Source organism: Accipiter gentilis, chromosome 7 (genome assembly GCF_929443795.1).
Source record: "Accipiter gentilis chromosome 7, bAccGen1.1, whole genome shotgun sequence".
Taxonomy (NCBI): domain Eukaryota; kingdom Metazoa; phylum Chordata; class Aves; order Accipitriformes; family Accipitridae; genus Astur; species Astur gentilis.
The window spans coordinates 33,626,624-33,640,007 of NC_064886.1; the positions used below are offsets into that span (position 1 = coordinate 33,626,624).

Genomic DNA, 13,384 nt, shown 5'->3' on the forward strand with positions numbered 1-13,384 from the left:
ATAGGAGGAACATAATCTGTAAGTCTCTTTCAGTATTTTGATGTGGTCCATATAGGAAAGGTCAGAACTACTACAACTGGGACAAGAAATAAGGAATTCATTCCCATTCTTATTTATTAATGAAAGTTCCTTGTACTTCAGTTCACCTTCTGTTAAAAAAGAAAACAGGCATACATATAAATACCTGCTTGCCTTTGTAAGCACCCTAGCATCTGGTGGAGAGCAGCAGGAAATTAGTTATTACTAGCAATATTTAACAGTATTCTTTGTAAAAGGACCCTTATAAAAAAAACCATAATAAAGGAAAAGACACACACCTGCAGGGTCAAAAGGCAGGATTTCTCCCAACATCCCAAACACTCCATCAGTTTGGTCACGATTTGGCCATGTGTTGTTCCTAGGTCCTTGTGGTTTCTGTCCTAACATCTCTGACATCATGTTGTCCATATAGCTGCTCACAAGACCCAAGCTGTACAAATCAGAGCTTAAATCGGAAAACCCAGGATTGTTCCACTGGTTTAAATGAGACAATCCAGCTCCAACAGCTTGGGCTGGCTGCTGTGAAGAGTTAGTCAGCCATTTGGCAGGTACACGTTGCTGTGGTCCAATAGGTTGAAGCAAGTGTTGGTAATACTGCATTTGCTGCTGCTGTTGCTTTTGTGTCTGTTGTTGCTGTGACAAGCCCTGCTGAGAGGGATGCAGTGGTGCAAGAGAGACAGACTGCGGTTGCTGTTGTACTGTTCCTGATTTTTGCTCTGTTGCTGTCGAGGATGCAACAGAGTTCCTCCTTTTCACCATTGGAGAAGTCTGCTGGGATTTGCCCATGTTAAAACCAGACAAGAAATCTATAACATCCTGCATTTCTTGGTCAGTTGGTAAATTCATACCTTTGTCATCCTTGCTGTCATCCGGTTTGAAGAAGTTGTCCCGTCTTTCAACTAGAAACCCATTCACTAGCTGATTGTTTGTGCTCTGAATTGACTGCAGTGGATCTGCAGTCCTAGGAAAATTACCAATGTTCAAAATGCTTTGTAACCGCGCATCTATGTTAGTGGGCATTTTAGCTTTCTCCTCTGAGTTGGAACTTATGAACACATTTTTGGAAGGTGTATTGGGGATTGAATAACTTCCAGTATTACTTGTACTGGTGCAGGAAGTTTTTTTTGTAAACCGTGAAGTCAGTTTTGAGAACGTCTTTTGTAGACCACCTGAAGACTTGCTTCCATTTCCGGATGGCATGTCAACTTGATTCCCAAAGTCTGAGATTTCACGCTGTAACTGGATCTGAATACAAGGCAAAGCTTGCTCCCTGCATCAACACAAACACGTATATCAAACCACCTAATACATAACTGAGCTGGTACTTTGCGGGAAAATGTGTATTTGGGTAACAGCTAGTGGAAGAAACACAACCAAAGATTGCCAAGTTCATCAGCTACTTCTTATGGTAACAATGCAAACTATTACTACTATTTGCAATAGCATTAACTACTTTCCATTCCTTAAGAAATTTTAATTGTGCTTCAAGACCTAAATGGAGACTAATTTAATATAAATCAAGTATTTCTATAAGAGAGAAACAAACACTTTTGTGCACATGGATAAGCTGCTGGTTTGGTTTTTAAAAGACTGCTGTATCTCTGTACATAACCACAAGGTACCCATGTGGATTACCAATTTTTTGATCCCAGTTTGACTACTGCTTCCCCCTTCTGATGAACCAGTACTATCGAATTCCTCAGTACAGATCTTTCAACAATGATGGCTTTGTTTAAACTAGGGAAGTAGAGCATGAGGCTCAAGACGAGATGTACCTTCCTTCCTTCCACCTGTGTATGTCAAACACAGCAGTATAGAGCACATCTACTAGTCCCAAAGTCTTCTCTGGATCCAGACTCCTCTGTAGCAAAGACATGGTTGCTGGATCTTCTTTCAGACACCTGTAATCATTAAGTTTAACTTAAAAAATCAAGATTTTTCCTTTTTACATTAAACAATTTCACCATACTAGTCAGATAATAAAGGGCCAATTGATGCACTACTTCTGCTCCTACAGAGGTGCAACTAGTAAAGGCAGCACAATGTATGAATGCCTGAGGGTTCCTAAAGGCTACACCTGCAGCTCCAGTTTCTTTTTACTGTTGAATATGCAGCTAATCTAACTATAACATTAAGAGTTATGTAATTTCTTTTAAAACCATGATTAATGATTGGCTCTTTAGCTGAGCAGGCACAAAGGTAAGAAACAATGAATACACAAAGCCCATTTCTGGAAAATGGCGAGAGCACTCAACAAACCTGACAGAAGACACTAGCACGTGGGTGCACTCTGGAATCCAATGCTAAGAACCCCCAGCCTGACAGACTCCATGTGGAAAATGATTCGGCATATCCAACAATCTGGGGAAGATTTTATTGAGCTGTGAAGGTGCAGGATTAGTGAATTTTCCTCATTAGTGGCACAGAATTAGGACTGAATTTGAGGTGAACTCAGAATAACTTAAATCTAGATATTAGCACATTTGTCAGTACTTAATGAGCCCCTCCAGCAGAGATGAGTAAAGAGGCACTCTGGCTATGTGTCAGCAGGCGGAGCTCTTCCAGAGCACACAAAGCCTGGCTCAAAGCACTCTGCATTATTTTAGTTCTTTCATAATAGAGCAATTTACATAAAGAGAACAGAGAAGTGCCAGTTTATAATCTATAGAGGGATTAAAGATGTGTTTGGGTAAACAGACTTTCAGTTGACTCGTGCTTCTGGACATACCATTGGTACCATTAGTAACAGGCTATCTCACTAAGGATTCAGACGAATCAACTGTGTTGCACTGAAATTCGTAACGCCAAGTACTCTGAAGTAAGAGAGAAAGGAAGTGGTCTAATTCCAAATTATTGTTTCAAAAGGGAAGAAATCCTCACCTAAACTGCAGACTAATCCTGCCATTCTTTCCTAGGCAGTCAACTAAACTGGTAGGAATAGCATCTCATGGACCACCGAGTTCTGCAGTTCATGGCAGCACTTAAAGAACAGCTCAGTGAAGAAAGAGCGAAAGCTCTCATATTAATCTCACCTAATTCCTGGCTCTCCTGAGTAACAGCTGTGAGGACCTGCCAGGGAGGAGAGTAACAGGAATACTATTGGATTTATTTTATATATTTTTTTAAACCTTCTCTTTCATCATCAAGCTTTTTCTTTAGAAGTATGTTTTAGCGCCCCACTACTGCCTCTCTTCCATTGCCTCCAGAGGCAGCACTAGTGCAAAGACAGCTGAAGTACAACTGTCAGTCTGTCAGGAACAGTGGTATTCAAACAGTTCCAGATAAAGGAACTTAAGGCAGATACACCATAATTGTGTAGTATTCTCTCTTCCATTTGTACTGCAATATTTTTCCCTATATATTTCAGTCATAGCTATTAGTATAATCTGCAATGCAGTATTTTTATTTACCAAGTTGATGGAACTTGCACCACAATTCTGGATCCTTCTAAACTTATCTGAGGAGCATAGGCTTCTTTATTTTCAATCTGTGCGGTGTCCACAACCACCTAGCAAATAAAATGAAAATAAAAGGGAAATTATTTTAAGAATTAGTTCTAGTTATTTTATCACCCTTGTGGTTAAGATGCAAGTCTCACCTTCCTGCTACACTACAGGAAGTAAACAGACAAAACCAGATCAACTCACAAAATCATTATAAGTTGACTTCTATTTAAATATCTAAAAAAGGGAAAATATGAAATTAGTTTGATACAGTAACCTATATGTCAAGGACTGACGACTTCTCAATTACATATTGTAGTTACGCATCACTATGTAGTTACCAACTGCTTTATCTAACAGCTGGTAATTATCAATGGGTTCGTGTAACAGCCAAGCACTTGGGAGGTTTGACACTATTACTACTTTAATAGCACCCAAACACCTATTTATCAAAATACTTTAAATAATTTAACTGCAGTGCATGGTATGATACAGACAAGTAGTATTTAGTCTGCAACTCTTCACATAGCTCACAATTCTGAACACACCCCCCTTCCTTTTAAGGCTATAAAATCCGACACCACCATTTCTCTATTCTACCTAATGGAACTGCACTATTATTAATTCCCTATTATATAAAGGGAAGAAAAGTGATTCAATTTGTTGAATTCTGAGCCTTCTGTAAGACATCATGAAGATACATGGAAGATGAAAGTCTTCAAAATTAACCTTCTGTCATGAACCTTTCTTTTTATGGACTTGAGAAAGAACGGATTCACTTCAGCTTCATTTAAACTTGTAATACGAGTGATAGTAAGTTCCATATTTGGTTCATGCTTTCTGATGTTGTCCAGTCTGCATGGGTTAGCCTTTTTGATCATTTCCATAATTTCCTATTTTGGTCATGCTGAACCAGCAACTTTTTGGCAGCAGTCAGCAGTTCTTGCTTCAGTGACTAGCAGATTAGCTGTACCATTTACCCTTGAAATGGCAAAAGTCCTCTGGTGTAAATAAGCCTCAGGAGATATTACTGGCTTTTTTGCAATCATCCTACACTGGTTCTACTTCTAACTGGTTGTCTACTACTGGTTATGAAGAAATGTGAAATATTAATAATGCTGAGTCTCTTCTCCCTCTTCCTGTAACAAAACCATCTGATGACATTTGAACACAATTATTTCCCACCTTTTAGATATTTTAGCATAAGGCCTTAGTCTTCCCCCAGTTGACTCTAAGCATTTGCCTAAGTTTATTCAAACTTGTAAAATATGTCTAAGCGCAGTGACAAAATGCCATGCTATTATACACTTATGAAAATACCTCTCATTTAATAACAGGGCAACTCCATTACTTTTTTCCTTGTATTTGTACCATTTTAATTTTATGTAATTTGGTAATCTGCGATTCAGCTATACTGCAATTATAATTGGGATAAGGAGAGATGAACTTAGGAGGGATTTTTTTTTCCAACTCCCAAGAAAAACACTGTCTGCATCTCAGACCTGGAAGTCAAAACTAAAATTCTGATTTGTGCAGACCTAGATCAGCTTCTGGCAGTGGTGCATGGTAGTGCTCATGGTCTGGGCTTTGTTGGGGGTGTTCCACCCCCACACCCCCTTATCTTCCTTTCTTCCCTTTTTAAAGTTTTACATTTGTCAACATTTGGTCAGAGTTACGACATCTGGGATTTAAACATTACTAGGAGATTTAGTGCTTCTGCAATGCATGTTGGGTTTTTTGCTACAGAAGGATCTACTAGCACAAAAAATGATGGCTAGAGACTCAGTTAAATATTCTGTTCATGACTTTGCACCAGGCCAGTTCAAAGTTTTATTTCCACTCATCCTCTGAATTCAACCATTCTAATACACATTACTTTTACTCAAAGATGGACATTTCTTCAGCTGACCCAAATCTGAGAATACAATTCTTTATATATATGCTAAGGTAAAAACTGAAAAACCGCACTTTTAAAAATTATTTCTTATGTTAGAAGAACTGAAGCCTAAAAATAACCAAGCAAACTAAGTCACATCTCATTGTGCTTTCCACTCCTAATGAGTTTCTTCTTAAAAGGCACATGGCAAGACAAGCTAAAGATAGGGAGACTGTCAAGTAATGTTCTTTTTTAAAGTTGGCATTTAAATGACAAATTTACACACAACTCTGAACTAATGCATACAGCTTAGTTTCTAAAAGCAGTAAACCAAAGACTATGTAATATTGTCCCATGATTCATTTGTCTGAGTTCTACACAAAATAAACTTAAAATAAACACATTCTCCCTCCCCGCCTGGTGGGTGCTTAGAGGATAGCTTCCTGTGCATCAGACATCTATTGTTCTTGTTTTACAGGTGTTTCCTCTCTCATCTCCACCCAAAGAATGCTTTAAAGAAGCAAATTACAATTTCTCATCATTGCGTGAGGCTACATACAAGCATAATTGAATCTTGTAAAAAAAAAAAATACAGCACATAGTTTATAAAGAAAAACCTCAACCCTCACACCCTTCCAAATTGCAACAAATCAAAGTGAGAATGAACGGAAGAGAGAAGGCTTGCAAGCATTTTGTCATGTGTATCGCTCATTACCGTGTCTTTGAAGACAGAAACCTGCTACCTTCAGAACCTGAGGTTCATGCAAAAATCTTTGGAGACATTCATGATTCAACACAAGTAATATTCCTTATATCAGCAGTGTCATTTGGAAGAATGTCTAAGTACGTTTTATTCTGACAACTCTCCAAATGTTATGATAAACCTGAAGAGTACCAGCGCTTTAATTACCAGCAGGTCTAACGAGTTATGTCTAGACTTGGGGACACCAGATTTCCAGAATCTCGAGTCCAAATACGCCTCCAGCCACTCCCCAAATCTCATCAGGGCAGGACTTGGGTGTGCACAACCCTAAAATCCCCTGGAAAGGAAACAGTGGGAGGTGCAGCATCCTCCAAGGCACTCCTCATCTAGACACTCAGGAGCCAAGAACTTATCGTGAGTTACAGCACACTCCCATAGGGCTGCTGAGAAACAGTTTCTTTCTTGGCCTCATTTCCCCTACCTTGCTGCTGACTCCCAGCATCCTACCATGAACTATGGCAGGTGAAGACACAGTGCCACTTAAGCATAGCCTTTTTTCTAGTTCTTCTTGTATTTATTAATATTTAATATATATTTTCCTTGAAAACACCTAAGTAGAAATTTGATCAATCCTACTATTCCACAGTTGACTTTCTCTCCCTGCAAAGATACCACCTTCTTATGCCTCCCTGTAAAATTTCCTTCTACAAAGTGGTTAATGCACTACCATCTCCTATCCTTAAACCCTTGTATCACAGTGAAGTAAGGACTGATAGCAGGCGCACTGCTATTAGGATACTGATGGTCTGTCCCTTTGGTTTTAGGCCGCCTTTACATGAAAAGTCAGTTGAATTCCAGTATGATTTGAACCTACTTCTCTAACAGATATTTAATATTAAGGGAATATCTAATAACTAGTATCAAAGGAATGCTAAAGTAGAAATATCTGACAAATTTATTATTTACATTTTATCATTCACCATTATTGGAGAACCCAGTAACAGTACCAAAAAACATATGGTTTAATGAACTAGGACAGAAGATCAAAGTCACTTAATCAGCCGTGTGATTTGTTTGAAAAAAATGTGGTATTTACAAAGTACGTAGCGATATGGATCATTTCATCAGAAGTTACAGTTAGTTAAGAGAGTCCTGATGGCCGGCCACCACCTTGAACAAAGAATTAGTATATGAATCAACTCATTGTAGGTTAAAGATGATGCAAACACTTGACAGAAATGATCATAGACTACGGTGTACCTTTATGCTTGCATTTCCTTCCTATCCTATTGCAGTCTTTCCCCCATTTTATTTGTCCAGTCAAATGAAAACTCACAGTAGTCCAAAAAACCTGTGTCATGAATGAACACTTTATTAAATGAAGAGATAGCAGTAATTAGTTATGGGAGCACAAATGCATTTTCTTATCAGAGTATGTTCCAAAGCATCTATTTTTAGCAATTGTTTAGATATTGTAAAATCCATGGGGTTTGTTTCTAATGAACACATATGTCTAAAGCAAGGTATTTAATTGCTCTGTCCTGCTGGAGATGTCAGGTAGCATTACTTGGTGCAGAGGACTTCCTGGTTTACGTTGGGCAGGAAACCAAGCTTCCATTCAAAGCAGAGAGGAAATGAAAAAATGGCAGTTTTTAAAGCTCATCTGAGAGAAGGAAGGGGGGAAGGGGTGTTTCTTTTTAACATGGTCATCTATAGATTTGAAAATCTATTTCACTATGAATTAGAAGTTTCATTTCTTGAGCGCTCTCTAATAATGGAGAATACAAAGTACACAGTATGTTCTCCTGTTCCTATCAACTACAGACACCATCTACAAACTTGCATTCTATGAGGATACGTTTTGCTCATAAATCAAGTTAGCTGCAGCATTAAAAATGGAGAAACACAAAGTAAGACACTGGAAATTAATTTCCAAACCCTTTAAAATATCTAGTTTCTCTTCAGGATGTTTAAGTAGCCCTTTTTTTGCTAAGCCTATTCATAGTCACTTACCAGTCCAGCTTGGCCAAACAACAATTGTACAGCAGTTTTGCAGGCTCCTCGCCAAGTGGAAGGGCAAACCTGATTTAGTACTTCAGTAACAGGAGAGTCATCCCGTGGTGTAAGTCCATTATGGCATCCAGCTTCCTTAATCAACTGCAGCATTGTGTGCTGGGGGGGTGGGGGGTGGGGGGTGGAAATCATAAAAACTTTGTCATACTAAACACGTGATTCAGAAATGATAGCACCAATGCTTCAATATGTATTGTTCTACACATATTTCAAATAACTATAATGTGAGTTACCTCTGAACAGTCTTCTATAACTAGAAGAGCTCAACTACAGAACAGAAATACTGAAGACAGTCTCTGCTATTTGGAACAAAATACTCCTCCAAAATCATAAACAGTATTTTTGCTTATATTATTGCAAAATGGTTTAATCAAAACTACAAGAAGCACTGCAAAGACGACAATAAAGCAGCATTTTGAGCTGTGGATTGTTTCAACTTTTTCAAGAGCAAGGAACTGGGCTTATCTACAGAAAAAAAAAAAGTGACAATACTGATTAAAATTGCCCGAATTACTTCTGAATGGACATCTTTTCCATTCCTTTACACTGAAAACACAATTAATGTCTCCACAGTTTTAAATTATTTAAAAAAAAATTATTAGAGTTTGTAAGAAGACATTAAAAGGAGCTCTGTTACAAAATATTTTTTCAAGTACCTCCTTTAGCACTAGGCTGGGCCAGACTTATTTTGGCTCTGAAGTGCATCACCTGGTTGGGGCACCTGTAAGGGCTCACTTTCCTCTGTACTTCTTGATACTTAACCCACCTATTTTCAAAAAGCTCATAGAAGCTCCATTACCTCCTAGACTTCTATGCTTCTCTCAGATTGGACTGAATTTGACCAGGTGGTTAAAACATTACCAGAAGCAGGCGTGGACCTACAATGTTATCAACATCTTGTTTCCACAGGAAGTCAGCCTAAAAATATGCACTTTTAAATACAAGTCTGGCACTGAACTTCTATTGCAGTTGGTCTCTGAATTTTAAGGAGTTCTACTCTTTTTTTTTTTTTTCCTTCCCCACCCCGCCCCCCCCCCCCCTCTTCACTCCTGTGGTTAGATTCAGAGTTATTACCGTCTTCAGCTTCAGGTTTTCTGCTGCAGACTCATTAAAGGATATTCCTTTCAGAAAATGCGATCCTATCTGAACAGGTACAGTGGGCAGTTCACACTGAATTGGCTGAGGTGGAGTCTGTCTCCTTCCTGTTTGCTGGGCTTCAGCTTCACTGCAACAGCCCTTAAATATAAAAGAACAGATCAATTAGAAGAAATGAAGACTTTAGAAAATCCTAATGCAAGTCCAATGTTGTTTTTTTTAAATAGTTATTTTCAAGGTGAGGAGCGACAAAAGAGAGAGCGGGTTTAGCAGACCCTACCTGAAGACTTGCTTCAATAGCTTTCGGGTTCAAGTGGAAGCCAGCCTTCATTGCATATTCACAATGGCCTAAACTCTCCAAAGCCACTTTGTAAGCCTGACATTGAAGAAAAAGTTGAGATAGAACAGGCGTATCAGCAAGTAAGTAAGCATGCAGTCATTGTGTCTGGACACATACGTAAGAATTGTTACATGGATTTACCCTACTCAGTTCTATGGCATACACACATTTATCACGTAAGATTCCAATACTGTAATTCTCAAATACCTCGTGGCTACCTGCGGTACATATTTCTCCAGTAATATACTCCTTCCCTATTTCATTCCTTGGCCCCCTGACTGTACTACAATGCACATGAAAGCAGCAAGTTTAAAAACTCACCTGCAAAGCACTGTCAATTTTCATGTTTAGCTCTTTGAGCTGATGTTCAGGGATTGCCACACTCTGTGAGCAGAAAAGTTGCTGCACTTCAATTCCTGCCAAACATCCATCACAGCCTCTTTCTCGCAGTCGAGATGTGGCCTGTAAAGTAAAATAAAAATCCAGGGTAAAGAGGTTCAACATTAAACCAGGTCAAGCTTAATTAAATTTTAAAAAAGAGAAGAAAAAAACCCCACAGATTTTAAAACATTATAAAAGAGATGAGAAGCAGCACCTGGTGGAAAGGATCAGGAGGAAATGATTTATTATAACTTACTAAACCTCTATCACTGCTTTGAAAGTACAAATCTCGCGTAATTTGTATGGCATATAGGTGTTGGCTAGCAACTTAATTCAACATTGTTTGCTGTTACTATTTCAGCTCCCTCCCAGGACTAAGGATCCTGTTACACAGGCCACATGATGACTCTGGTTACCAGAGGAGGAACTTAAAACTTCAACATAAAGGGTATTACTTCCCACAGAACCAGAATATACATTTAATCATGTGTACAAACACTCCTGTGTACATAAGAAGATATATGTTATAAAACTAAGGATGATTACTGTAGTGCAATTTGAGAAGAGCCACACCAGACTAAGATCAGCTCAGCATGGCAAGAGAATAGCTTTACATAGTATGATTTTGAAAAATAAGAAATATGAAAAGCCAAATATCTAACTTTAACTGTAAAATATTGCACTACTGAGCAGGGTGAAACAAATAGAAACCTACTCTCAACTGCATTTAAGGCCTCAGATATGGCTTATTCTTCAGTCTAGGATGAGTCTTACTCTAAAGCAGGATGTCCAAACTGGGGATTTTTGGTACTACAGCCAATGGACAGACATAGTGCTCACCTCATCGACACATACAAAATTACAGCATTTTCCAAGTGAGAATCTTAAAAAGGAAAAATAGTTTTGAGCTACCGATAGAGTATCATCTTGAACTTTATTCTGAAACAGCACTGTATTCTCCTGCCAAAGAGGCTAATTTTATATGGAAATAATGGATTGCCTTCCACTCCACAAAGTAAAAATTTGGAAAGATTTCAGTATTTCAAATCTCCCTTCTATCAAAATGACATGTATATTAGTCTACCTACAGTTATAAGAGAAAGAGATTTTATTTATTTACAGAGCACAGATTTTTCTTACACTGCCCTAAAACCCCACACAAGTACTTCAGATTAGCTATTTTAGTCAATCGTAAAAATTGAGAAGTTCCTTCTATTGTTATTCTGGAACTAGGGACAACCTGTATTTTTCTCTTCTCCCCATTTATGTTTAATAAAAGATTTGATTAGTGTAATACTTGTACTAAACTCTATTTCGAAATAAAGGTCTTATTAACAGAAATAGCTCAAGTGGGCTGTTAAGGAGGCAGATAAGAAAGTTAAGGTCCCAGATTCTGCAAACCCAAGTTTAATTTTAACCACATTTTAAAAAAACTTGATAGCAATTGTAGGGCATTTCTAGAAATTGTAACACAGTTTTAAGGAACTAAGTATATTAAACATAAAATTAACTGGTTTTATGCAAAAGGAGTAAAGCTATACCAGGATTAGACCTGTTATGATCATCTGTAATACACCTAAAGCACTCCCAAATCCCTATTTTATTCAGTGAAGTAAATCTACGCTGCGGTAAAAATAACAAATAATCCGTCTGCATTCATAGTTCTAAAGGTAACTTGTTTGCTTGCAAATACCTAGCAAATGTAGTTGATAAGTGGAAACCTTGACAAGATTTCCAGCAAAGATGATTAATATGCCTGTGTGGGATGCCGAATTAGACTTCAAAAGCACATGCTCCAAGTTACTTGAATTTAAGGAAACCGTGCGCTTAATGTCTGAATCCATTTTAATCTATCAGTCTGCAGACTTAAACAGTGCAACGGAAAGCAGAAGCTCATGAAACTATTTTGCTTTGTAAAGTACTGCTTTTTCAGCAGGAAAATAAGGGTTCCACAGATGGCAAGTGTTTGTGAAAACACAAGTCCAGGGAATGGTACATTTAAAGTAATACGATTAACGTTATAATAATTGATGGATCAAGGAACATCAAACTTAACAGCATGAAGGCAAAAGTGTTAAAAGTTACCATAAAAATTTTAAAGTACAAAACAGAATTCATACTCAAAATTTAGAATTATCTAAATTATTTTTCCATCAAGATTTTACTATGATTTTGAACAACGACTTGTATGTTGGCTTTAGTTTTTGGTTGTTTTCAGTTTGGGGTTTCTGTTTTTTTAAATTTGCTGTCTGCCAAACCACATTTGAACATTGTTAATTCATTACGAATAACAAAAAGCTGTTTCCACTGTTTGTGTACTCCTTAGGTACAATCATATCACAAAGAAAACTTTACACAGGGCAAAGATAGTATAATCACCATATAGGTAAAACAAGCATCTGAAACTAACTGCACCATGTTCCCACCTCCAAATGTAAAATGTCTTTAAAATCAGAGATTTTCTTCCTTTATTAGGGCATCCAGCCTCAATTTAGGTTTCACTAAACATTGCTGTCATTTCACTAAATACAATGTCACTACAGCAAGACCTCCATACCTCTGCTGCTCCTCTCCATGATCTTACTGCATCTTCTAGCTCATTTGTGGGGCTTAAGTTTGAGGCTCCAGCCCCACTAACGTTCTTTCTCTCCTGAGCTACAGCTTCAGCAAAGCAAGAGTGTGCCACTGGCTGGACCTTCTGCAAAGCTTGTGACAGGAACTGGAAGTGGACCTGCATCACCGTCAAGAAACATCGCCCAAGTACCTGCGGGAGAAGAAACAAGCCAGTTTCAAGCAAATCAAAGATGTCACAGAAGTTTCCCTTCTTCCTTCTTGTTCAGTGATTGGGTAAGGAACCAAGTTAAACTCAGTTCTTTTTTTATTAAAAGAACGCTTCAGATCATATTAGTATTTATGACATAATATTTAACCTTTTACTTACAATAAGGTAAACAGTAAGTGAGCATTGGTTTCTATGAATTAAGGGGAGATCAGACCGATTCCATGTCATTTTTGCTTCTGCACTCAAGTTATGGTTAATTTGAAGAACGAAAAGCTTGTCAAGTTACTTGGCAATATCAAGCACATGACACAATACAAAAATGGGAGTAGCATACTATCACAAGGACAAAGTCAACAGCAAAACCCACTTGCACATAGACCTAGCTGAATATATCACAAAAGCCCCAAAACAAATCTGAATAATTTTAAAGTGTTATCATAAAAAAAAAAAATTTAAAAAAATCAGAAAAGCTTAATCCAGCAGTTTATCTTCCAAGCAGAGCAATAACCTGTAATAAGCATCAGAACATTTTGCCACATAATACAGTGGCAACGCAGTGCCATTTTTAGAATATAATAGTGACTGCAGAATGCATGCATAAAGTTGCAGCCCTGTCACTTGCATTGTCTGACACGAACTGCTAACGCTGGCA

At 37.9% G+C, this 13,384-nt stretch overlaps 1 protein-coding gene across 3 annotated transcripts in view; it reads right to left on the bottom strand.

Annotated features, from left to right (window-relative positions):
- GARRE1 (granule associated Rac and RHOG effector 1) overlaps positions 1–13,384 on the bottom strand; it is a 62,879-nt gene that overhangs the window by 10,025 nt on the left and 39,470 nt on the right. For all 3 annotated transcript variants that reach the window (XM_049806871.1, XM_049806870.1, XM_049806873.1), the window contains 8 exons: positions 12,508–12,714; positions 9,891–10,031; positions 9,510–9,605; positions 9,209–9,370; positions 8,075–8,233; positions 3,450–3,547; positions 1,815–1,940; positions 318–1,309 (listed from right to left, as the gene is read on the bottom strand). In XM_049806871.1, the coding sequence (XP_049662828.1) occupies positions 318–1,309; positions 1,815–1,940; positions 3,450–3,547; positions 8,075–8,233; positions 9,209–9,370; positions 9,510–9,605; positions 9,891–10,031; positions 12,508–12,714 (1,981 nt within the window). The remainder of the gene's footprint in view (positions 1–317; positions 1,310–1,814; positions 1,941–3,449; positions 3,548–8,074; positions 8,234–9,208; positions 9,371–9,509; positions 9,606–9,890; positions 10,032–12,507; positions 12,715–13,384) is intronic.